Source organism: Sparus aurata, chromosome 21, assembly GCF_900880675.1.
Source record: "Sparus aurata chromosome 21, fSpaAur1.1, whole genome shotgun sequence".
Lineage (NCBI taxonomy): Eukaryota > Metazoa > Chordata > Actinopteri > Spariformes > Sparidae > Sparus > Sparus aurata.
In genome coordinates, this window is record NC_044207.1 from 8,223,740 (window position 1) to 8,249,804 (window position 26,065).

The 26,065-nt window shown below is 43.6% G+C and overlaps 1 protein-coding gene across 2 annotated transcripts in view; it reads left to right on the forward strand.

Moving 5' to 3' along the window:
- rnf220a (ring finger protein 220a) overlaps positions 1-25,857 on the forward strand; it is a 190,641-nt gene extending 164,784 nt beyond the window's left edge. For both annotated transcript variants that reach the window (XM_030402040.1, XM_030402039.1), the window contains 7 exons: positions 1,076-1,205; positions 8,145-8,337; positions 8,456-8,511; positions 8,797-8,908; positions 16,138-16,249; positions 19,959-20,033; positions 24,068-25,857. In XM_030402040.1, the coding sequence (XP_030257900.1) occupies positions 1,076-1,205; positions 8,145-8,337; positions 8,456-8,511; positions 8,797-8,908; positions 16,138-16,249; positions 19,959-20,033; positions 24,068-24,139 (750 nt within the window). In that variant the 3' untranslated portion in view covers positions 24,140-25,857. The remainder of the gene's footprint in view (positions 1-1,075; positions 1,206-8,144; positions 8,338-8,455; positions 8,512-8,796; positions 8,909-16,137; positions 16,250-19,958; positions 20,034-24,067) is intronic.
- Positions 25,858-26,065: the final 208 nt, after the last annotated feature.

Genomic DNA, 26,065 nt, shown 5'->3' on the forward strand with positions numbered 1-26,065 from the left:
ATATGACATGGTTGCATCTTATTCATTGGCATGCAGCTCCTGTAGGAGCGTAACAGTTAGATCTCTGATGTCTGTTGATTAGGGCCAGTTTGGCTTTACTCGTTGTAGTTGTAGCCCCACAGTGATAACTTTTCTATCAGACTAGATGCTCAACAGTTCCATTCTATCCTAGAGTAGCCAGCAAATCATCACCACTCCTCCTGTACCTCCCCTCACTCACTGCTGTCCATTACACTACTATAGAGACACTAATACCTTTATTCCACCAGCACGCTTTAGGCACTCCACTGCTGTACCATGCCATGTGAGCTGTGTATTCAGTCCTGCGCAGATCCATGTTGTCCTGAGATGTTGTAGTTCTGCCCTGCAACTAGCACCAAAGCTCCTTTCTTCTTCTTCTTCTTCTAATTAGGGATGAAATGGAAAGAGGATTCTGTTTTCTGATCTCTCTTTGTTGTCTGTCTAAACCAGAGTTAGACTTGTTTGGCAAACATCCTGCTGCAGCTTCACAGTAAAATATCTGTAATCTTTGACTAAATGATTAATCATTAACGTTTTGAGGGATTTCATTCCAAAGCAATAATGAATTGAATTAGCCACAAAAATGTTCATTTGTCTAAATAAAATCAAATTAAACTATTTTGACATTTTCCAGCAGTTTATTTTTCAGTCAAACATTTTGATCTGAAACAGTTTCCAGGTGGAGTAGACTTGACTATAGCAACAGCAAGCACAGCAGAACACAGCTGTTGAGAAAACGGAGCCTTCCATCTGTTACGAACATTAGATTTAGCGGTAGAAGGGTAGAATTTTGATGGTTTTGTTGTTAAATTTTGGGGAAAAAACTACCAAACAGAAGATTATATCCTTTGGGTGTTTAAAGCAGATGTGTACTATTGACAGAGCCAGCAGTACAGTAACTTGGTAACATGGTATGGTACAGATGAAGCGTGCTATGGAGATCAGGCCTTTCTTCCACCACACCACTGTTTAGACCAGTACAAATAATCAAACAAAATACCTCTGTGAAGTTTTTGCTCTCGTTAACATGTGTCCCTTTGTTTGTGTGTGTCAGCGTGAGGGTGCGTTAGGTGATGATGATTCTGCAGACATGGATGGAGAGAATGGGCGGGGCTTTGAGGAGTACGAGTGGGCGGGGCAGAAGAGGATCAGAGCTACTGCTTTGCTGGAGGGAGGCTTCAGAGGTATGTGCACACAGACACGAACACTCTCTCACAGCTCTTAAACAGCAATATGCTGGTTTTAGTTGTAGATCTGTCAGTCCAGACCCTCTGTGTTGGTCCTCGCCTTCCTTTTGCTCTGTCTGTCTGTCCGTCTGTCTCCTCCTTTGTTTCTCTACTCATCCATCACTCCCTCTGCTCCTGTCCGGTGTGCACAGTTTTACTTCTATGTGACTGGGTTTGAATGTGAACAGGGAGCTGTAATGGTGCCAGTGGTATGGTGGTAGTGTATTTTGGCCCGGGGTCGGCCCAGCTCAGCCTGCCTCGGCCTTACACAACCCGCTCAGCAAGGGGAAGGAAAACACATTTAGCTGGGCAATTGACCCATTGGTCACCACTTTGTGTGTGTGTGTGTGTGTGTGTTAGGACCCAGAAATGCAATTATAGAAGTGGATGGGAGAGCTGGTCACTGGGGAGCTGACACAGACGCACCTGCAGCTCCCCCACTGAGCTCTCTGTCACGACCATCTCTTCTTGGTCTTTCTTCTCTGATGTTTTTAAACTTGTGTAGTTATTATGTTTAATAAGTTCATTCTCTGTTTTTATTTGTGGGCCAAGCTCATTTAGATTTTCACAAAAAGGGATTTCTGTTTTAACACTGAATTCAAACACCAACCAGCCAGACAATATTGGCCATGCATTCGTATTTTACTTCATCAATGCTCTTGTGGCTGAATGTGAGCAAATCCCTTCAGGAAAGGTTCCAAAATCTGATGCAAATCCTTACCTGAAGAGTGTAGACTGTTAAAGCATGTTTGCTTGTCGGCATACATTTGACCAGATAATCTATATATAATGGAAAAAAGCAGCGCATGTGAGAGGCTGAAAATTACAGATGTTGAATCCTTTACCAAGATATTGACTTATTTTCAGCCAGTGCAACATAAAAGTTGTGTCTGCCTTAATATTATTCTAAACTATTGCCTTTAACACTGCATATAAAATCAGGAAAGACTAAATAACCTCATAGCATTGTTTGCTCTTTCTTTGTATTTCTCAAAAATCTCCCTAAAAAACATGTATTTTCTTTATGTTGATCTAAATGTAGGAATATAAACAGTTTGACAAGTTAAAGTGCACTGTTCTGCACAGTGCCCTCCCGCTGTGGCCTCAGTTGTATTTGTGTGTAAAACACACTGAGATGGAGAGGTGGAGGCAGACCATCAAGATGTGCACAGATGGAGGTAAAGAGTTGCTGTCATCTCTAAGAGGCTCTTTCAAACTCTGTCAGCTCTGCCTCTGCTTTCATCTGTCCCTCTTCCTGCTCGCCTCCTTTTCTCCCTGTTCGATCTGTTGTTAAACACACACATGCTGAGCCTCACCTGCCTCCCTCTCTCCCCATCCTCCCCCCCCAAGCCAGAGAGAGAAGAGACAAGACAGAGAGAGAAGAGACAAGACAGATCAATGTTGAAATCCCAACTAAACTGCGCAGCTCGTGGGGTGGGAGGTGGCTTCCCCACCCGTCCATCCATCTCCCGCTATGCTCCTTCCATCCGCCCATCTCTCTTTCACTTCGTTAAACGAGCAGACACAGGACCCTTCTGCCGCACTCTAATAGGGCACCTTGTGATGTGACACAGATAACTGAGGTGTCCTGGGGAGAGCAACTTGAAACACGGTTGCACACACACACACACACACTTGGCAGAAGGCTCAGAAGGTGGATTTTGTCTTGAAAGCTCCTCAGTGGTTCTAACACTCGCCACTGAATCCTGCAGGCTCTCGAGAGCTGGCTAGACGGATATAGAGATGTTGCGGGGGGCCTCCTCAGCTGGCGGGATGAAGAGAGGGCCTATCCCTCTGTGAAGTGCCACCATCCTTCCCTCCCTTTGAGAGCGTGAGGAAGAAAGGCAGAGGGAACAGGGCGCTTTCAAGGGGGAGGAGAGAGGGGAGGGCGGAGAAAAATCGAACAAGATCAGTTTATGATTCAACTCTGTGTGAGGGAAGACTTCCCTGTGTCTCGCACCGGCTTAGCCAGGTTGAAAGGACCCTCAGCACAGACAGAGAGCTTTCTTTATCTGTCTTAGTGGACTGTCTGTCTGTGGAAATCTGTTTCATGAGCTGGAGGGCAACTAGACTTTACTTCTCAACTTTGCAGGATACATTAAAAGTCTATATTTAAGGGAAAAGAAATTGGTTCACTGCAACTGAGTTGAGTCACTTAAAAATGTTTAGATACAGGTCTGTGTATTAGATTTAAGTTTTGTTACTGATACCAAACTGATACTGTCCGATCAATTAAAACCAATAGCACCAGTTTCTAAATAATTAAGAAAAAGCCTTGAAATCATGACCCATTAAAGGACCAGTCTGAAGGATTTTGTGGCAGCTAGCAGTGAGGTTGCTATAGGAGAACCTATTGGGGTCACTGAAAACGTGAAAGCCCTTCTCCACAGCCATTTTGGTTTGTTGGTTCTGAACTACTGTCAAAACATAGCAGTGCAACATGGCTGACTCTTTGGATGTGGACCAGCACCATCAGTAGATGTTAAGGGCTCATTCAAAGGTAGCTAGTCTATTTCAGTCAGCATTCTCCATAGCAAACAAGCAATTGTTACCTTTGACTTTTCTGGGATTTAATGAATTTAATGCCAGGGCTGGCCTCCCCATGTACCAAAGAAGCCCCTAGCAATACAGTGCTGCCCCCAATACTGATATGACAACATGGAGTATCTATATCAATCCATTACAGCCTTTCCCTCTCTCCTAAAGAACAAAGCTATATACATACATCAGTATGGAGGCACTTTACTTCTCTAAAGGAAGTAACATACACGCTGTATGAAGCTCATTATGAAGCAGCTTTAAAGGAAGTTTGACTCGGCACCGCCACCTGTGCTAGTGGAGAGGGGGATGACACTCTCACTCAAGCTGGCTCCAGCTAGTCACCCGACACACACTGTTGTCTTTACAGCATGTCGCGCATGGTTTATTGGAACGTTTTGGCTAATAAATCAGATCAGATTATACATTTTCCCCTCTCAGATATATTCAATCCAGTGATTGTGGCCAAGATGAGTACGATAATGATAATGAATATTGCATCAGCACATCCCTAATAGATCCCCTATAGATCCTTAAACCCTTCACAAAAGACACTTGAGGTCATGGCTGTTTGATCGCTGCTTTATATGTCTGTCTAGGTTTTCATATAGTAGAGGTTATACTGTATAATGGCTTATACACTTCAGACTGTCATGAGCCTAAAGTAAGTCATCCAAATTTAAGCATGAAATTAACAGCAATTTATCACCAGTGTCCATCTTGCTCTTGGTTGTCTATTCTAACACTTTTTTTTTAAGTTTTTCGTCTTGGTTCTATGCATTATTTTATAAAGACATTACTACAAAGTTTGGAACAACATAGTGAAGGTCTAGCCACAGACAGATGGAAAGGCAGACAGACAGATCCTTAGATTTGATATCAGGCCATCCAGAGAGACGGAGGAGGAGAAGAGGGGGATTATTGCAGGTTGAGATGGCCCAGAGGGATTGAGAGGAGGAGAAATCTGTGCTTTGTAAATGGACTTCAAAGATGGCTGTCTCATGTCTTTGTGTCTGTGTCCCTTTCCCAATCTCTCGCCCTCTCTCTCTCTGACCTGTAAATGGCAGAAAGATAGTGCGATGACCTTTGACATCCCTCCTCTCTGCTTCTTAGAGGGTCCCGATAATTGCTATGGTAACGGGATGTCGCCGAGGTCGGTCGATTGGCTGATCCTGGCTGTCAGTCGGCCTGATGAGTCCTTTGATCCTGCCTGCCTCTTCAGATCTGGACTTGTAATGTTGTGGTGACATGTATGTAGATTGGGTGTCTCCTGCATTGCTGTCTTGAAGCATGTGAACTCGGAGGATAAAATGTGTAGTTAGTGTGTTAAGAGTCAACGATATTCAGGAGATGGTTATGATAATGAGACGGACCAGGATGACTCTGTGGGAGTCGGTATGTGGGCGTATTGATCATGCCTGTCTAGCAGAAAAGAGGGGAAACAGTTCAGAGAGCAGGAGATATTCAGGAGAGACAGAGAGAAAACATAAGGAGAGAAAAAATTGAGTGATTAAGGGTGGTGGAGGAGAAGTTAAAAAAAAAGAGTGTCAAGGAAAGGGGACAAGGGAATGTGAAAGGAGAGCTGACAAAAAAAGGAAGGGAAAGGAAGGTGAGGAAAGGAAGAGGGGTGAAGAGGGAAAAAAAGGTGGGAGGGGGCATCGGTGCATAATGTGAGTGAAAGGCAGTTAGAGTGGGGCTGACCTTTCCCTGGCCAGATTAGATTGGCCTGCCAAGACTGCTTAGAGGGACAGATAGAAGCACTGGGAAAACACACGTACATACACACACACAGAGCAAACAGGCCACACATATACTCACAGCTACCACACCTAAGACGTGTACAGTGTGTACATGTGCAAATTAGGCCGTGTGAAATCCAGTTTTGAAGTGGACATGAATGTGTATTATGTGGACATATGTGTGATATGATGGCCATTTGTACATTTTAAAAATTTGGTCAGTGGTCTCTGCCCAATCTTGGACCAGTCTTTTGCTTTTGAGTCCAGCTATCTTGGGTCCCTTTTGGAATGTGCCTCTTTTTTGGGTCTCTTTCTTTTCCTAAATAATTTAATGCAGAGGGGTTTCGGTAGATTTTCCACCTGTCCATCTGGGATTGCATGCATGAGAGTCCCTACCTGGGGCAGGAGCAAGTTTTCTTCGCCCACATGTCCATGTTCCACTTATTGTTACTGTTTGTTGTGGCCAGCTAGCCACAAAATCAATATTTTGATGAGTTGATTAGATTATTCCCCGACGACCACCACAACACAATACAACAGCAATCAAGCAAACATTAGTGCGTTAGTGGTTGGGAGTGAAAGCTACAATATCTGTCTTACTGTCATCCAGTTGGTCACACATTCACAGCTGATGAATGAAAGTCTCGGCGGCTTTCAATGCGTTGTACCTATCCTGGCTTGGCTGACGCCGGGGCATTGTAGGCGGAACGGCTCCCTTCTGTCATGGAAATAAAAGAGAGACAGACCAATGAGATCCGATGAATATGTGCATATGCTACAACAACTCTCTATTTGAAACACTGAGCTTCCCCGTAACGTACTCAAGTAGCTAGTAGGGAGTCTAGTAGTGAAGACAGGAAAGATATCCCAAACGTTTCGCCATCTCAGTACTTTGACTGTATAATGTAACATGTGCTCTGCTCGCCTCCTGCCATCGCCTCAGTAGCCGAGCAGAGCCAGCAGGCTGTTAGATTTACACTGCGCGGCCATTGTTCCCATATGTTCCCCTCTGCCGCTGAGACCAAATAAAAGTTAAAAGGTCCTTTTTATTTGATCACTAAAAACCATGGGCCTGTTGTAAAATGGCTTAGCATTGGTGGCGCGTTTTATCACAGCGGCTTTCAGTCGTTCTCATTCTCTCTCCCCCCCCTCTCTTTTTTTTTTTTTTTTTAAAAAGTCAGAGTGAAATGAATTACAGAGTCAGGTGGGAGGAGAGGCAGCAGCAGATGTTTAAATCCCAAAAGATCGTCAGAGACGAGCTCCAGCCGCTGATTTGCACTTTGACAAAGACAGCATAGTGCTGTGACGCTGCAGTGCACTCAGACCAACTGTTATAGGAAGTCAAGTATGGAGACTCACACACACATAGTAAGACAGCGGGTTAAATAAGATGGCTGTCAACTCTGTCTTACTTGTATCTGGTCCCACACACACACACTCACATCACATACACACAGAGCACACTAGTCCAGCTGAGAGCTTGTAGAAATTGGGATAGGTGTAAATAAGATGGCTGTCAGGCCTGTCACAGGTAGACACACACAGACTGGTTCAGAGTCACATCTTAAGTGAAACACAAGTGCACACAGACACACACACACACACACACACCTGTCTACCTTCAAGTGCTTGAATAGTCAGGGTGTAAGTGACATGCACACACACACACACACACACACGCACACCTCACCTAGCTTTGTGTGTAGATAGACATGGTGTAAGTGACAGTTAGACAGAGTCACACACTGGCACGTGCGCACACACACACACACACACACCTTGAAGGGGTTGGAGAGACAGGGCCTAAGTGACAGAGGGACAGACAGTCTCAAACAAACACTGAGGAGACGCCTCTAAGTGACGGACACACACACGGCTGCCTCTGTGGCTAAGTGGAGCTGAAGGGAGCAGTCAGGCAGCGGTAAGGGTTTGTCTGAGCGTTCATCACTGGGTTTATAGAAGTGCCACTCACACACACACACACACACACACACTCCCACTCTGCCTCTCTTTCTCTCTCTCTCTCGCCCTCAAAGATTGATGGGTGAGGCGTCATTCTTCATCAGTTCAGCATAATGTCCAAATGCTGTCTCTCTCTTCACCTCCTTCTCTATGACCATTTCTTTGGCTTGTCTACCTCCATCTGCAACACCTTAATTGTTCAGGGAAAAGTAAAGTTTCACAATGAAATTTAGGACCTCAAAAACAGTTTGTAGGGGTCTTAATGATGTCTTCTGCAGGTTTATGTTTAGTTTGATTTAGTGTTGTTTATTTTGAATGATGGTTTTTACTATGATACATCGAGGCAGACAGGGAAAGGAAAAACATAAAAAGGAAACAATTCATATATTGTACAGTTTGACTTAAATATGTTCATGTTTATATTCAGTCACTTCTGGTGTTTGGTTTACCTGATGAACAAACCATACCATCCTTTGTTCAGGAAATGTGCCCTTCTTCTCAAATATCACCCGTCCTGATCAGAAATAGCAATTGCGAGCATTGACCAATGAACAATGCTATCTCTTTACATATAAAACTCCAATTTTCATTTACTCCTATTGACTCATTACATTGTAAATGAAAGTTTTGCTGAAAATCCAATTTCTGATTTTCACAGGAACAGGTTTTGCCACGTGTAGCATCAAGGAGAGCGCGGCAGATAGCGACGCTGACCTAGACGTGGACGGAGACGACACATTGGAGTACGGCAAGGCCCAGTACACCGAGGCTGATATAATCCCCTGCTCTGGAGCTGGAGAGGACCAAGGAGAAGCCAGGGAGAGGGAGGCGCTACGGGGAGCCGTGCTCAAGTATGAAGACTCAACTAACAAACTGTCTGACGAGCAGAATACTTACTAAACTACTGTAAGAAAAATGTAATGTACCCTTCAGGCTCTGGTCACACCAACGTTTGTGTCTCTGTTGCAGCGGTGGGATGCCTTCAAACAGAATAACGCCTGAATTCTCTAAATGGGCCAGCGACGGTAAGAAGGGGCAAATACATTTTTCATTGACAGAAAAAAGACACCATTGTATCAAATATACATATAACATAACAATACGTATAAGTAATAAGTATAGAATGCAAATATCCAAAGTAGTTAACTCATTTAGTCATTGCTTGACAGTTAGGCCCAAAAAGATTATTTGCAAAAAAGTAAATGTTTTTACTGAATCTCCTCATGTTGTTTTATGTATCTTGAATTAGTCAATGCTTATTGCAGCCAGAAAAGTCACCATCCAGCATTAACCGTGTTGTCTGTCTACAGAGATGCCTTCAACGAGCAATGGAGAAAGCAGCAAGACAGACCCCAGCACTCCTTCATCATCCTGCTCTTCCTCCTGCGTCCCACGCACCTGTAAAAACAGCGAGATCGAAAAGTAGGTTACCCATATATACATGGACCCACACTTGCATAAACATGTCATTATCTAGTTATAAAAGGTGAGACAGAAAGTGACTCTCTTTTCCCACTGAAGTGTCAGACAGATCACACACGCACACTGGTTCTGTGACTTTCTGATGAGTTTTCTTACGTGGGAGAGTGAACTTGCAGAGGGTCATAAATGATGCATTTTGTGTGGATCCTTTTTTTTAAGTGTGCTTGTGAGAGTCAGGTGGAGTCTCTCCAGGTGTTGATTTTTGCTGCAGACTTGTTCTCTTGGAGCACAGAGCTGTTTGAGAATCATTAATGTGGACACTAGCCGGTACCAGGCATACACTTGTTTCAAGGCAGTAGCGAGGAAACATGCAAATGTTAGTTCACCCTGGTGTACAGATATGACTCGGTTAAAAGCCTGCCATGCATGTATAAGTTACTCTGTGTCACTCTACGAACAACTGACAAAATGCAATTGGGAGCCTCATGACTGATGATTTGACACATTGTTTAGCAGAAATACCCCAAAATGTTCTTAAAAGTCATGTCATATTGGCCTGAATATGACTGCAGCTGAGGGCTGAATTGGCATGTACAAAAGAACACACACACACACACACACACTTGAAGCAGACACACTGCCCTATCCATTAGAACAACCTGTGTGTGAAAGGCCACTGCTCTGTAATTCCCTCATTTCCATCTCCTCATCCATATTCTGCCACAAGTAAACAATCTCTCTCTTACACACACACACACACACACACACCCACACACCCTGTCCCCTGCATAGGTAATAGAGGTCAGCTCATTGCGAGAGTGAGAGAGAAACGTCGGTGGGCAAGCGAGCAAAGAGAAAGAGGGATTTGGTTGATTGGTTGCTTCTGCATGTCTGGCATATTCTCCTGTCCTTTTGCCCCATGCGATTACAGATGCATGCACACAGACACACACACACACATAGCTGGGGTCAGTCTGCTTGTTGCCTTCCATCCCAGCCCCTATTTCTTAAAGTGATTTCTTTTGTCCACCTGAAGTGCCTTTTAGAATACCCCCAAAAAATCTCCACTCTCATCTCACGTTTCTTAACCTTTTCCTCTTCAGTCATTTCCTAAGGGGAAATGTTCAAGTGGAAATGATTGGAATGTTAAAAGCATTGTTTTTCCTTCTGTAAACAACAGTCAATGCTACGTTGGCTTGCAAAGCAGTAAACTACCAACAGAATTTGATTAAAGTTGGTCTAAAATGCATATTTAAAGAAAAATCTTACTTTTTACATCTTTAAACTTGTGATTTTATGCATGTTTATAACTTTGCAGATGCTTTACAACCAGTTCCCCGGGAAGGCTCAACGCGATAAATGAATCAATCGGCACTCAGTGTGTGTGCTCCCCATATTAAATATCAGCACAGGGGATAACTTGTGAATAAGCAGAGCAGCTTGAAGTGTATTGATCAGAAATAGCACTACAAGGCAAGAGGGGTGTGTGTGTGTGTGTGTGTGTGTGTGTGTTTTAGCTGAGCGAGGGGATGCGTTCTGTAAGTTGTCTGTGGTGTGGTCGTCCTTGTTTTATTTTGTGTATATGTGAGAAAGAGACTTAGGCGGGTTGTTAAATCAGATTTTCAGTTGAAAATTCCACTTATTTCGGTCTTTAAGCCACGAGACTGCACCAAAATATTGATGGAAAATTAAGAATAAAAGTCACCATCTGAATATCAGGAGGAAGGATGTCCTGCAATTGAGTGACCACAACCGTAAAGGCTATATTCCACCATGCATTTCACCCTTCCAAATTCTTGTGAAACTGTCGATTAATCCAACACTTCCACAGTTAGCTGCTGCAGTTGACAGCAAAAAGTGCTGTCAAGAGTTTTTATTTCCTTGCCACAGACCATACATTACATCAGGCTAATGTTTGGTATTTCATTTCTGGAAATGAATTTAATGCCTATAATTTCATATTGTGGGAATAACCTCTCCAGCCTTTAGCTCATTGCTAGGAGCTACCTTAGATTCTCAGAATTTCTGAACAAAATGTGATCTTATGACTTTGGTATGGCCAACATGTAGGTGTGTGTGGCAACATGATGTTCTAGCTGAGGTCTTAGTGAGCACCTGGAGCAGAACATGCCTTAATCTAAGTATCCATTTAAAGGGAGCCAACAAGATGCTGAATGATTGCAGTGGAAGCAGCAGTCAGCTGGCTGGAACAATTCCCTGCCTCACTCTTCTCCGCTCGCTATAAATACACGTATTTGTGGAGCTTCTGTGCCCCTCTGTCCCCAAATGAAAATGAGATTTGTCTCCTTTCGTTACATTGATACATTGTACACATGCATGCATGTGTGTGTGACAGTGTGTGGGACTCTGCACAGGGCAGCGTTAGTGAAATCTCTCCCTCTCTCTGTCTCTGATCCCAGATGGGTAATGATCTGGTCGCCTCCCGGGGCGTCCTCGTTCCCCTGCTCATTCCCCTGCAAGATAAATGAGCTCACACATACACACACATACACGTACAACGCCTGAGACGCTCTTTCCCCTCCAAGATAAATGGCCCCTCCAATGCCGCCAATGCGATTGCTGCCAAATTTGGTGCTCCAGCTGGAACAATGCGGAGAGATTTCCATGTGGTTTCTGCAAATAATTGAATCTGTCCTCAATTTGGAAGTGATGAAGCTAGATTTCTATCCCCCCCCCCCCCCCCCCCGCACACACACAAATTCTCTCTCTCACTGCCTTTTCCTCTCTGGTTCTTCTTTTTATTGTCATCGCTAAGCCACATTTCTCTCTCTTTCTCCCTTCTTTCTCCTTTCCATTTCTCTTTTCTACTCCGTCCTCAGTCTCAATTTTTCTCAGGCACTTAGAAAACGCTGCCCTCCCCTTCCCTTTTGCCATCCGAGACCTGCACACACACACACACATCTGTCTGAGGCAGGGGAAATCAATAGTGACTTAAATGTTTTATCATGGTGTGTCAGTGTAGTTAAGGCCTCAGTTAACAGGGTGCAGCAGAGAATGATGCTCTAAAGGGATTTACGGCTGCTGTTTTTACAGCACATGCGTGTGCGAGATTTATTTGCCTACCTGGTGGATACAAGGTGTGTGAGAATTTAGTGGCAAAGTAGTTTTTAGACTTAATTCTGACGTAATTGTATCCTTTTGTGTGCTCGTGTTTAGAGAGGAGCTGAGTGAGGCCAAAATTTAGGTAGACAGTAGATTAAGACACGGGGCTGATTGAGATGGATGGTGGAGGTCTTCAGCTACACACAGACACACACACACTAATGAAATGAGAAATAGCCCCACACACGTTGGGGACAGAGCGCTAAATAGAGGGGAGGCATAGCCATCTATCTGTCTCTGTCAGGCTTTCTTACTTGCTTGTCGCCATCGGGATGACTAGAGATGGAAATGCACTGCAATTTCACTTTCTTTCACACACACACCACATACACACACACCACATTGAAAAAGCCCTGTGGAGCAGTAACTAAGTTGGAATAGGAGCATGTTGTGTGAATGGAAGTTGTATTTCAGTGTTGGTTCCTCAGACTTTATGATGCCAGGCCTTCAGATCAAGGCCACAGCTTCAGTTAAAACCTACCGAGCCAGAGCCTCGTCCCACTGTGCTCACAAACTCTCTAGAACACACAACCGCGAACAAACACAGAGCAAACAGATGTGCAGTACATACCAGTAAATATCTGGAGTCCTTGCTCTTATTTTATTAGCAGAGATGTACAAAACATCCAAGGTAGCAAAATTCTCAATTTTAGACGACATTTGTGCTGCTAGAATTTACAAACCCAGCGTTGCAGATGGCAGGTCATATGTAAATACCTTATTACGAAAGATAACTTGACAAAACAGTCAAAATCAAACTTTTGGCTGTTATCTGGTTTGTAAGATCTCTCCAAGCCATAATAATAATCTATAATCCAAAGATCGTTTGTTAGAGAAAGAAGCACCACTGTTTGAGTTGTCCGAAGGGAAACCATCCTGCTGATTAGATCACGTCAATTTTAGGAGTAAAAGTTTCCCACTTGCTCTCTACTCTAAAAACAAATGTGGTTTGGGTTTGGTTGCATGCAGGTAAACAGTGTGTTTGGAAAGAACAAGAAACGCACTGTGCAAAATATGAACTCAGAACCTATTGGCTATTGTTTGACAATGATTTAGCTCTTAATTAGCTTTTATTTTCATGTAGAAAATGTGCTTGTCATCTAGGTAGTGTTGTCCTCCAAAGCTGTAGTTTGTAAAAACACAGTGTATATGTAAAAATATTTAAATGTCTCAGATTGATGTTTAATCCACATTTCCTTCTGTATATGCTGCTCATCCTATTGAACTATGAGACCTTAATTAGGTTACCATTTAAACCTGTAGTGTCACTGCTGTCTCAGCCAGCTTAATGTGAGTACAGACTTCAATTCAGTCTTACCTTAGCTGTCAAACCCCAACGCTAACACACACACACAGCCTTTTGTTTATAGTCCATCAAACTTAGCAGCATCTTGACATAGAACATGTCACATAGTTGTAACACCATTTTTAGTTGCATTCATACAACCTCGCCAATCAGGATCAAATCTGTGTTTCCTATACATCTTTTAAAGCAGCATAAATGTGTGAATATCCCACTGGGTGCCATGTTGATGAAAACTTACTGCTTCACTGAGGAGATGCAAGCTCCATTTATGTATTTCCCAGCCCAGGAAACCCTCACATTTTAGGTCGAAACCCAGATTGAACTGTAAACTTGTTTCTGTAAGACTACATGACATGTTTGCTAAGCCTCTATCCCAGAGTGACATCAATTTTTGCATTTTGGCTCCGAGACTGAAAAGGTTGAAAACCCCTGAGCCAGCTTAAATCGGTGACACACACAAATAGCATAAAGGCCTTAAATTCAAGGATTTCCACTTGTGGTACTTGCTGGTTGAGGGGCTGTTTATCTCTTTGTGTGTCAAATTTAGCCCCAGAGAGTTGTCTTCCCCTTTCCTCTGCGCTGTGAAATCATCCTGTTCTCCTTTTTACCTCCATTAAATCTCTGCACCTCCACCCCCCCCCTCTTACTCCCCCCTCCACCTCCCTATCAACCTGTTTAGATGGCCACAGCCGCATAAAGATAGATTAACATGCCTTTTTTATAGCATTGGGGAATTAAACATCTTTTTAAATGTGGTTTTCTATAAATCAGCCACACTAAATGAATATTCATTGTAGAGATAGAAAGGATAACAGAGAGGAGACAGGAGAGACAAATGATGTTGAGGAAAAGGAGAATCTTTTTTTAAAATAAAACTCTTCTTCCATCTTTGTTTACTTCAGGCAAGAGAGAAAGAGCCCCTTGGCAGAGTTTCATGCTTGACTGAGCGACAGGGCTTTATTGAAGCTGTTAAAGAAAGAGACAGCATTGTTTGAGGGACACCCCCCGTCCAGTCCGGTCCGGCCCAGAGTCTACTGACACTTTATAAGCTAACAGGCTAATCAAGGCTAAATGGCTTTTTACAAGCTCAGAACTAATAAGAGGAGAGGGTAAAGAAGTTTATAGGGCATGGAGTGGCGAGTCAGTCTCAGAGTCCCAACTAGGTCTTTATAGACATGGGGCGGTGATGGGGTTACAGGGAGGAGCTAGAGCAGGTCGACTTCTCCCAGAGACCTTATCAAGGAAGCAGATCTACAGCTGCATCTGTGGTGGCAGAATGGTTCAGTGTCAGGAGCGGCTGTCCTTCAAACAGAGGACTTTAAGTCCCTATTAAAACAGTCAGCATGCTTAAATGTTCTTGAGCGAGACAAGTCCCAACCAGCCTCAGCCATGCTGCTCTGTAGCTGAGCCTGACATCTGGTAGGTATCTCTGTTAGAAACCTTACAATATCCTACCAATTCATCATAATACCTGACAAATTGTGTGATCCACTATTGTACTGGACAGTACCAGAAGCAAGACTCCAACCAACCAGAATATATTTAAAAATCAAATTATTGTTTCATGTGACGATTATTTTTTGCATTTTAAATGCCCAATCCTTCATGATATCTTATTGCTTGATTTGTTAGACCAACCAGCAAACATAAGAACTCTCTGCTAAGCTTCACAGTGTGTTTGAAGACGTCTGGCGATGGCCACGTAAACCTGGAATGTTTAATTTTAATTTAGTCTTCAGTTTAGTTTAAATGTTCAATTTATTTTAATGAGCTTGTTTGATGATAGGGCATAAGACCTGAAACTACTCAAATGGTGTACAGTAAAAATGGATGCACAAGAAAGCCAGCTCTTGATGGGAAATTGAGAAAGTCCATCCTCATTGTCTTTTCCCTGCAGCCACTGTGTTTGAGGATGCAGCAAATGAAGCCATATCCTAGGAAACACACACACACACACACACGCACAAGCACAGCCACTTATCGTTCTCTTCTGCTCACACCCTCCCTTCCCTCTCTCCACTTGTCCTTCCCCATCCAGATCAATACCATAGATCAGCTAGCTATCAGGCTGCAAAATGACCACATCACCATAAACACACACACACACACACGCTGCCATTGCATCTCGCCAGAGAACGAGTGGATGGCTATAATAAAGACTGGCTGGCTCGTGCGGCCTCGTCTCGCTGCGCCAAATCATCAGCAGCAGCAGCGTTGTGGTCTGTGCGTCGGCTGTATTGATTTAGTTATGGCCGCTTCATATGCTGTTGGACAGTGTTAAATGCACATTTTCTGTTATCATGCTACACATTAATCAAGGGCCGCTTAGAGGCAGGGAGATGGGGAGGACTGTGGAGAAAATGAAGAAGGGATGAAATAAAGACAAGAGGATAGAAGGGTAAATTGTGATTGAGAAAGAGAGGAGATGCAGAGGATTGAAAGGTGAACATAAGATGTTAGAAAAAGAGGACAAGACATTTTGCCTGAAGTCAAAGCAGGTGAAATCAAGGGATGAAAAGAAGGGTAGAGTCAGAGTAAAAGGATGGGTGGAATAAGACACCAATAATCAGATGGCTGTGAAGGAAACCTGTGGAAACTATATGTCGAGACTGATAGTATTAAGGTGAAACTACCAAAAAGTCTGAAACAGAAGATTGCTTGGTTGTTGGGTTCAAAACACAGAAGAAGAGATTTAGCCATTTGCCTGAGGTTTTCGTGTCAGTTTACAAAAATAATTTTTCAAAAAACATACATTTTACACACTGTCTCATGTCCGTCTATTCCCGTTCCTCTTCTCCAGGGTAACAGAGGAGGAGTCCACGGCTACCACCATGGAGGCTCTGAAGGCTCGAATCAGAGAGCTGGAGAGGCAAATACTGAGAGGAGATCGATACAAATGTCTCATCTGCATGGTGAGTATCACATTCATGTTCTCTGGTTCTCTGCACAAGAAATATTAATGGGAGCAGTGTGGTGGTCGTCAGAGGGCATTCAATCAAGCATTTGTAAAACTTCATGCAGTAGAAGAGAGACCATGGTTTAGAAGATTGACAGGTGGTGCCTAGAGTTTGTGGTAGTAGTCAATTTTCCATAAACCCTGAAGATGTTGCTCTTTACTTTGTTTTAGCTTCAATCTAGCAAACGTCGAAGTAGTTACACACAAGCACTGCAACAGAAAAGCTCTCTGAACACATTTGTAAAAGTGTTATTATCTGTGTAGCCTTGGACTGAACGCAGATATCAGATTTTTGATACACATGGTATCAAAAAAGTGTCAAAGTGATGACACTTTTTACAATCTAAAAGCCTGGTTCATGTACACATCCTGGAAACATCACAACTCAAATGTCGGACATAGAATTGTCCATATTTTCAACTGATGTATACATTTGGTTTCCAGTTAATGAGAACTGCCTTGAAATAAGATGTTTTTGCTACAATAGACTCAGAAGATGTCATTGGGGAGGAGGGGCAAGGTCAGCCCGGTCCTTAGATTTTTTTTTAGGGATCCTCCCCTCTTTCACAGATTCAGCCCCTGAGCAGGACCTCAGTCAGTGTATATAATGTGTCACAGATAGACAGCATTTTCAGAATGTTAGGCATATCGTGGTGTGTGCTGAATGTCTCTTGGAAGTCTGCATGTAGGAACTGTATGCTTCTCATTCCCGTCAGTTTATTGGAGTCTGAGTAGTGTGTGAGTGCTGGTGCTGTGTTCTGGTGGTTTTTGCTCTTGCATGGCTTTGCAACTGAATGTGTGCTGTTGGATAAGAGACTCCAGTGCTAAAGTCATTTTGTTTTACCATCAGATTTGAATCCAGGCGTTTCATATGAGAAATGAGAAAGGATATATTCAGATACATGATATATATATTCATGATGAGGCAGCAGGCGTGATCAAACCTAGTTCAAAAGACCTGAGTGTGGCATTGTAAAATGCAGGAATGGTTCTGAGCTTTACAGCATATGCAGGTAATTGATTGGACTCCCCGATCAATAATATAAGTCACATGTTCATCCGTGATAATATCAGACAGAATGAAAGACATTGTCAATATTCATGTTCTTCAGATGCTTAAGATTCGACTTCATCTCCACCGCCCATCAGCGTTTGTGTCCCCCACTTTGTGTCAAGCACCCATCCTGTCATCCTTCAAGCTTGTGGACAGTGCAGCGTCGGCATCCTGTGTGTGTGTGTGTGTGTGGGTGTGGGTGTGTGTGTGTGTTTGAGAAAAGCTTGTAATTACCGACGCCTGCGCTTCCTAAAGGTCGCTAGGTGCCCGAGGTGACACGGAGGGCAAGGCACAGCGATCGATCACTCACTACCCCATGGACACTCGGCTCTTCTCCACTCATCTGTCACTGTCGCTCATCTTGTGGACGAGCACACACACTCTTTTTCAGGCATTCAGAGAAACACAAATATGTGTACAATGCTCTTACACTTTATCTCACACAGAGACACACACACACACACACACAAGCTATATATCTAATCTGTCTCTGTCTGTCTTGAACGTGTCACTGTGCTCCCTCCCTGTCACTGTGTGTCAGATGTGAAAGTCATCAGTTTTCTCTAACTAGTCGGCAATCAGGAGGAGCTGGAGATTTCCACTGCAGCCTCCAGAGTTATGACTCACTTGCTTAAACAGTGCATGGATCAAAGCTTCCAGTGCTCAGGTAGTTGTACGTAAGTAGAAAACAAGTGCTCTCCAGCTGCAGCCAAGTTGGCTCAAGTTGGCCTTTATCTTCTCCTGGTCCCTCTGTGAGCTCGGTGCCTGGTTTGCCCTTGTCAGTGGATTTCTACCTCCATCTACTGGTCATTGTAGCAATTCAGCCTTGATTTGTTCACATTCCTGGAACATGATAGTTCTGCAAGTGCTTTTATCATAAAGTAAGAGCCCTACTTTAAAGGACATCATTGATCAGCAACTGTTTAAATGATCAAGATATAGATTTTAAATGTTTTTTAAGGAAAAGATAAAAAACTTTTTGTTTCAGCTTCTTAAATGTGAATATTTCCTGTCTTCTTTGACGCACCAAACGACTAGTCAGCAGATTCACTGAGTGAAAGTAATTGTTAGTTGCATGAATTTATGGCCATAAGCATTTCAGCATCATCTCCTTTTCCACCAAACTAGCTCTGGTTCATAGACTTATGAGTATAACCTTGGTGCCATCAGGAGATCCAACCCTCGTTTCCACCAGTTATGAGCCGGAACCATTGTAAGGATGCATCATCAACAGTGGACCTGTAGAACATGATCCACCCACTTCAGTTCACACTTCAGGTCAAGGAAAACCTGCTGTATTATGGTTCCAGCTGGGACCAATGTTTTTCGGGTTCAGAACCAATTAAGTTTTGGTTGAAATGCTCTGAACGGGTCTAAGTTGACCCAGAACAAAACCAGTGCCTGTGAGACCCCTAACTACACATTCCCACCTTAGAGCATTCTGTTGTTCCCAATGTCAGTGGAAGTCAGATGATAATGAAGACAGTTAACTTAACAGTTCAGTCATTAACTGAACTTGAAAAAAAAATGAATAAATAGGTCCTCACACATCCCAGCAGTAACCAATGAGATGTCTTAAAAATCAGGAGCTACCCTTCGATGATAGCGAAATACACTTAAGGGAACAATATTCACTGTGCTATTAAAATGCAGCGTAAAGGAATCTACATGTCTGGTGTTGTGTGTAAAGAAAGTAAGTCTAAAGATCGATAGCCTGAACAAGTAATCAGCGGTCGCGGTTGTTATAATTTGATAAAAACAGCGTCAGTGTGAAGAAGCAGATGTCTCAAGCCTTTCCTCATGGCAGTGTGTTCATTGGTTGTCCAGGCTGTATGCGCTCTCTTGTGTATGCGTGGGTATGTGTGTTTGGCCGTGCGCGTGCTTGTTGCGCTGTGGTGTTGGTGTGTGCGCGATCAGTACTAGCCCGCCTCTATGATTAGCTGCCACCTTTCGCCCCCTCTCCTCCTCCCCCACCCCCACCCCTCCCTTCCGCAGAGGAAGCCTGCTATCCAGTCAGGGGTGGAGATCAAGAGCCTAGGGGCGTGGCCAGGGCCCCGGCCACTGGCCAATGAGGTCGGAGAGAGGCAGCCTAAGTCCCTCCCCCTCGGCCTGTACTGCCTGTACAGGGGCCTTGTGATTGGTGGCTACGGCAGCGGCATAAAGAGGCTCCTCCCACAGCCCCTACGGAGGGTAAGGCACTCCCTCCCTCCTCCGCTCCTCTTCCTCCCCCCTCCCTTCCTCCCTCATTGCTCCGTTCTTTTCGAGAGGAAAAGAAAAGAGTGTCCATCAGATTGGGTTCATCCATGGCTTTCTCCCTCATCCTCTCCTCCCTCTGCCTGCTTCCCTCCGTCTCTGCTCGTTGCCTGCCCAATATCGTGTCTGTGCGCGTTTGTGTGTGTGTGCAGGTTGCCGGTTCAGTTGCCCCCCAAGCTGCCTTGCTCAGTGGTTCTGTGGCTGTTGGCTGTGTCGTTCCATGGTTAGTGGTCTGATGCTGTCGGTCAGGGAATGTCAAGTGTTGTTTTGGTTGTTTTGATACGTGTCTGTCATCTTGATTTCGGTGTTATTTCATCTTTCTATCTCTGTCTCCCTCTCTGTCTCTCTCTGTTTGTAGGACTCCTACACGATGCCGCTCACCTCCATCCAGTGCTGGCACGTCCATTGTGAAGAATGCTGGCTCAGGACTCTGGTACGCATAAACTCACACACTTGCCGCACACAGACACTGCTCCATGCTCCCGGGCAGCTCCTCATGACATGCAGTTATTGCAGCCTCGTTTCATAGTCGGCGCGTTTCTCTCTGTGGCCGTGCCCTGTAGGGAGGAACTAAAATGGAATATTCCCCAAATGACCTGTTCTCTCTCAACACACACACACACGCAGACACACAGAATCAAGGCAATGCAAACACTTCCAGTTCTCAGTGGGGGAAAAGCTTAGATGGAATGGTCCCCAAAAGGCTTGTTAAAATGTTGGAATAAAGTGGTGAACTCGAACTTCCAATGAGTTCTACATAGTGCCTCCAGTCTGTGGACACACACACACACACACACACACACACACACACACACACACACAGTTGGTTTGTTGGTTATTAGTTAGTCTAATGTATTCAGTAGTGTGTAATTAGCTGGTGCTAATGTGGTAAATGGAGCGCAGTGTTTCTGCTGCTGGGAGATGAACGGTCTCCATATTGCCTCTTTGGTTTCCCTATTTTCTCTTTTTTTGTTGTCTTTACTTAATTCACTTCACTGTCTTCCCTTCTTCCTCTTCTTTCCTTTTCTCTCCTCCTCCTCTCCTCTTGGGTTTTTTATGTTAAACACCATCATTTGTCAGTTGTGAAACACATCAACAGTTACTAACAAGCAGTTCCCCACCATTAGCTCCCTTTGATATTATACATGCAATCGTAAAAACACTCAGCATAATTACAGTCCAGTCAGACAGAGAGGGACAGAATTTAATGACCCAAAGATTGTGAAAATCTATGTGCCTCATTCATGAAATGCTCATATGCACATCTGTGCATTATTCAGCATGTGATATTTCATTTTTCATTCTTCAAAAAAAACCAAATCTGTATGAAGTCAGGTCCAAACGTGAACTCATAAGCGCCAACTTGTTTATGTTGTGAATGCCCTCTACAATGAGCGTGAATTCTGTCAACTTCAACACCATATTGAGGTAAACGCTAATACAACATAAGTAATGTTAGCTTTAAGAATAGTTGCATGGTTTTTATGTTGAGCGTTTTTCAGATTAAACGTGCCCTGCTGGGTTTTTGAGCACTAGTATCACTGCAGTGGCTGTAAAGAAGCAAAGAAGTGCAGCAACAAAGGCAGTGAAGTGAACTACAAGCATTTAAACAATGGATGTAATGAGAGGAAGGGATTCAAATATTAAAACAATATTTGTTTTTAGACACATTGAATGTGAACCTCTTTAAAAAAAACTCTTCTTGGTCTATGGGACGTCTTAAAGATCTTTAAACTCCAATATAAGATTAGTACTAATTCATGAGGAGCTTCATGTGGCTACAAACAGCATGTTTTACATATAACTTGTAGAGATTCATCTTTTTCCTTCCTTCATTGTTTAAGACACCATTAGACAACATTCTTGAATGAAGCCCATTGTTTCCATCTGCCATTTAGCCTACCTCTGTACTGTGTGTGTGTGCACACACTCGCATGCTGCCCTCCCTGGTCTAATGTATGGAGCATTAAACTCATAGCCTGGAGACAGCTATAAAAACGGGAGGGCCTAGCTGATCAAAGTAAATGCCCGGGAATCTAGTTAACGTCAGCCCAGCCCCTCACAGCTTTAATGAGCGAGGCAGCTGGAGCGCAGCGTGACGGGCACACACCCACACACACTTACCGCCCACACCAAACAAGAGTACACAGCGTTCACAGGCGGGCAAACAAACAGGAGGGCTCCCTCACACAGTGTGAGAGATGTACATATATAGTTGTCTTGTATCATTGAGTGTCACAGAGTCTGTTTTATTAATTTATAAAAACCTGCGACTGTTAACAGGTTTTTATAAATTCTTCAGGAATATCATGTCTTACAGATGAGTCTGTGCAGGAATATAGGAGTAGACCTCATCAATAACACATTCACATGGTTTCCAGTCACACTGAAATCAAAAGCAGACTGATCATTAGTACTTGCTAGCGTACATGCGTCAATTGTAAGATGCAGGGGACAATAGCAATATATGGGAGAATCCTTTTCTTAAAGAACAGTGTAAAAGCTGTATTGTATCAGCAGACTTTTCTACACGTCCTCCTTCTTTCAAATACATTCTTTTCCCTTTTTTCATCTCCAAACTTTCCTTCTTCGTCTTCTTTTTCTCTTGAAACTGTTTAGACTCGTCTGGAGCCACAAATCCTCTTAGCAGGAGGGTGTGAGATATGTCAGAGTCCTGCACCACGTCAGTGGTTTTGAGTGTGTGTGTTCGACCTACAGACTACCTCAGTCTTTGCGCCCACTCCAAAGAGTTTATTCAGTGACTTGCAGGAAAAGAAGCCTATTAATCTCTGGGGGTCAGATGAACCTGTACACTTGTACTGGCCTGCATGGACTGTTAAGGTGCAGGTCCTCCAGTTATGAGATCTCTGCATTCTGGTGGACCCGTGTAAGATGTCTCACACACAGTGTTTTACACACCCTCTACACACATCACAGTGGACTGATGAACTTCTTCACATACCAAAGACATACTGTAGTGATGGGTGATGGTCATTTTTTTCCCGAAATATGTCTTGCAGGTCACTTTTCAGGGAGGTATGATATGTATAATGATAATAAATCATAAGAAGAGGAGCAAAATGTCATGGAAGCTTTTTTATGGTACTTATAAGCAATGCTTCCACCATAGATGTAAGCTAATATAACATAAATAATTAATTGCTTCCTCTCCTAGTTAATTCCAGATGCACCACTTCACTTATTTAGATAATCTATAATTTAATCATACATCTGTGACCAATGCAGAACCAGCACAGTGATATCTGTTGGCGGGAACATGCCTGCAGCCAGCGGTTACCACCCAACACAAGAATGGTGGAGGACAGCAGTGTAGACCACCCAGTCCGAACATTGTTACGCCGTCAGCCCTGTGTTGCATATTATCACCTGCTGCTTTACTGCAGATGGCACACTATCAAAGCAGTGCTGAGGAAGAGAGTGGAAGAAGGCTGAAGGGTGACTGTGTGAGGCGAGTTCACATTTACAGAGGGAGGAGGATGGAGTTACGAGACAAAGTTTGGCTTATCAGTTACAGATCTGTGCCGGCTACGCATACACATACATATGCATTTGGTGATACCCTAAGTATTCCTCAACCACTCGTGTAAAACAGATGAGTTTTTCGGTATGGATAGAGTACTAACCCAGCTGTCAAGCACTGGTAAAGACACATGCAGCCACACATGGAGTGCATGTGTGAATGGCAGCAGGGATCGATATTCAGGGGAATCCTTACCCCCAACTTCCCAACTCAGAGTGTAGTAACATTCAGGAAAAATGCCAACAAGCTGCGTTTTGAATGAAAATAGTAAAGTTGTAGGGAAAAGCACATATTGGGTACGTCGATCTGATGAATGACACTTTCACATGGAGCAAATTAACCAATCACAAGACTCCACTAATGACGTTTTTGAATGTCACCAAAAACAACATTACCTGCATGGCTCACTTGTTTGGATATTAAATCCATTGCAAAAACAGCTCATCCGCCAACACTCATGAAGGTAACAAGAGACGTTGTCTGCCATGTACAAATACCCAGCCTGGCCCCATCTTCTTATGTTGAGTTTAATGGTGGTTGGCATCTGTAAACGTTGCATTCCCACCATCTGCTGGACTGCCATGCCTTGTTTATCCAGCGTTTCTATGACATGTTAAAAAAAAAAAAGGGTAAGATACAAATGTTCCTGAATGTAGCCATGTGTGATTAGTGAAATTCACTAGCAGTGCTTGAAAAATTATCTTATTAATTTATTGAAGCCAGGCTGAATTTATTTTCAAATTTGAAGGGATGAGAACATTTATGAAGCAGAACAGACAAAAGCAAATTATTCACTTATTTGAGAAGCTGGAACCAACAAATGTTTGGTTTAGTTTGATGAATTTAAATAATCTGACCTTTAACCTTAACCTCTAGCCTCGTCTTCCTAGCTACAAAGCTAACCTCTGTCTCTCCATCCATCACAGGGGAACAAGAAGCTGTGCCCGCAGTGCAACACCATCACCTCACCTGGAGACCTGAGGCGTGTCTACTTGTAAAGAGCACACACACACCCTCCCCACTCGCCTCTTCGTCCTACCAGACCATTTCTCCTCTCATCTTGGATTTCATCGCCCTCCCTGTCGATCATCCGTTGTTTCCCCTCTCTCGTGGTCCGGGACGGCGGCTCCAGACCCTCCCAGAGCGCACTGAGACAAGACGGCTGTCTTTCAGACTCCACTGGCTCTTTGGGGAGGTTAAAACTGGATAAAACTGAATGACTGAGCAGCACTCACAGACTCTCCGCCTAGCTGCCCGGCCACCCACGAAAAAAAAATGAAAACACAGAGACCGGCTATCCCACTGGTCACCAGGCTTGTTTTCCTCTGCCTCACTGACACGACTTCCTGTATATGTAACACGGGGTGTCCATGGAGACCCCCAACACTCAGCTTAGCCCTGCTGAGACCTAGCAGCTTCATGCAGCTGGAGCCGAAAGGAACTTCTTAATACAGAATATAAAGACTACTTTTTTCTCCTCTAGCTCTTCTTTGACATTTCAGTGGTGCTGGACAACAGGCTCTACCCTGAAGACTGGACAGAAAGCTTCTTCTTGTTTGTTTTTTTTTCCTTCCCTATTCCAGAGAGAAAACTCTTATCTTAACGCCCCTGTTGCTTATGAGAATTAAAAAAGGGCCTGTCCACTAAAACTGAGCTTTCAACCAAACTGAGAATAACCTCACAACCTTGAAAAGGAGTTTGATACTCCTCCTCCTCCTCCTCTTCTTCCTCCACCACCTCCTCTTCCTCTCGCCAGCCCTTCCCTCCCCCCGTCTTCCCTCTTTTGTGGTGTTCTAGTGAAGTAAACCAAAATTTCTCCCCTTCCAAGATGCAGTGCAAGCACATGTAATATAGTTCTATGTATGTTTACAATGTTGGGTGTAAATGACATAGAGATCACACACACATACATGTACACAGACATGCACACACATCATCAGCAGACACACACAGAAGTATATAATATCAAAAGTCCTGTTTTTAGTTGGAAGGGTTTGGGAATGATGTTTGGGGAAAAAAATGGCTGAACTTAAATAAGCCTTCTGTATTTTTAAAAAAAGATCATTCGAAGATCCGTTGAAGTTTTATTTGACTGTACAGGAATAAAAAATTTAAGTAATAATAAAGTACACAAGACTAGATGGTCAAGATTTAGGTGGTGTAATTTTTCTGCAGAGGGCCCTGAAAAAAAAAGCAAGGAAAGTTCTTATTTCAGTTTTCTCGAATGGTGAGATTCCTACACTGCAAACAAGCAGAATGATGGAAGTGCTGTTTAGTTGCAACAATGTCCAACTGAGCCTCTTCTTTTAACCTCCATATCTGCCTCCTCGCGTTCAGAGTAACATCACGCTCAGATCATAGTCTAGAAAACGTTTTGTTTTACCCCTACATGTCTCAAAAGAAAGCTTTTTCCATTGTTCCATCATTATGCTAATGCTGCGAAAAGGTCCCCATGTGGCAACCCCGGAGGGCAGGTTTTCTTCTAATGGATGAGGGAAATCTCTGGAAAGGAAGGATGGCCAAGACTGAAATGGCAACCTCCAAAAACCCGCAGCATTTCCCTCCCCCTCCTCCCCCCCTTCTCTTTACGGCAGAAGCAGCAGCAGCAACCAAGGTGGTGGTGTGCTTTGTGTTTGTAAAACTATGTATTCTGTGACGTCTGTATTGTTGTAAGAAATGCTGAAAAAAAAGAAAAAATAAAACTTCTCAAATAGCACGCGTGGTCTCGTTCACACAACCTGGGAGGTAAAGTTCCTCTCTCCTGATGAACCTCTGTTTTCTCTCTTTATACGCTCTATGCTCTTTTTAATTTTAGCTGATGCAGTTGTGATGCAGTAGTACATCCTGGAAGGTGAAATACTGCACAGGAAATAAGGATGATAATCACTTGCTGTTGCATTCACATTGTGACTTCTTCCTTCCCT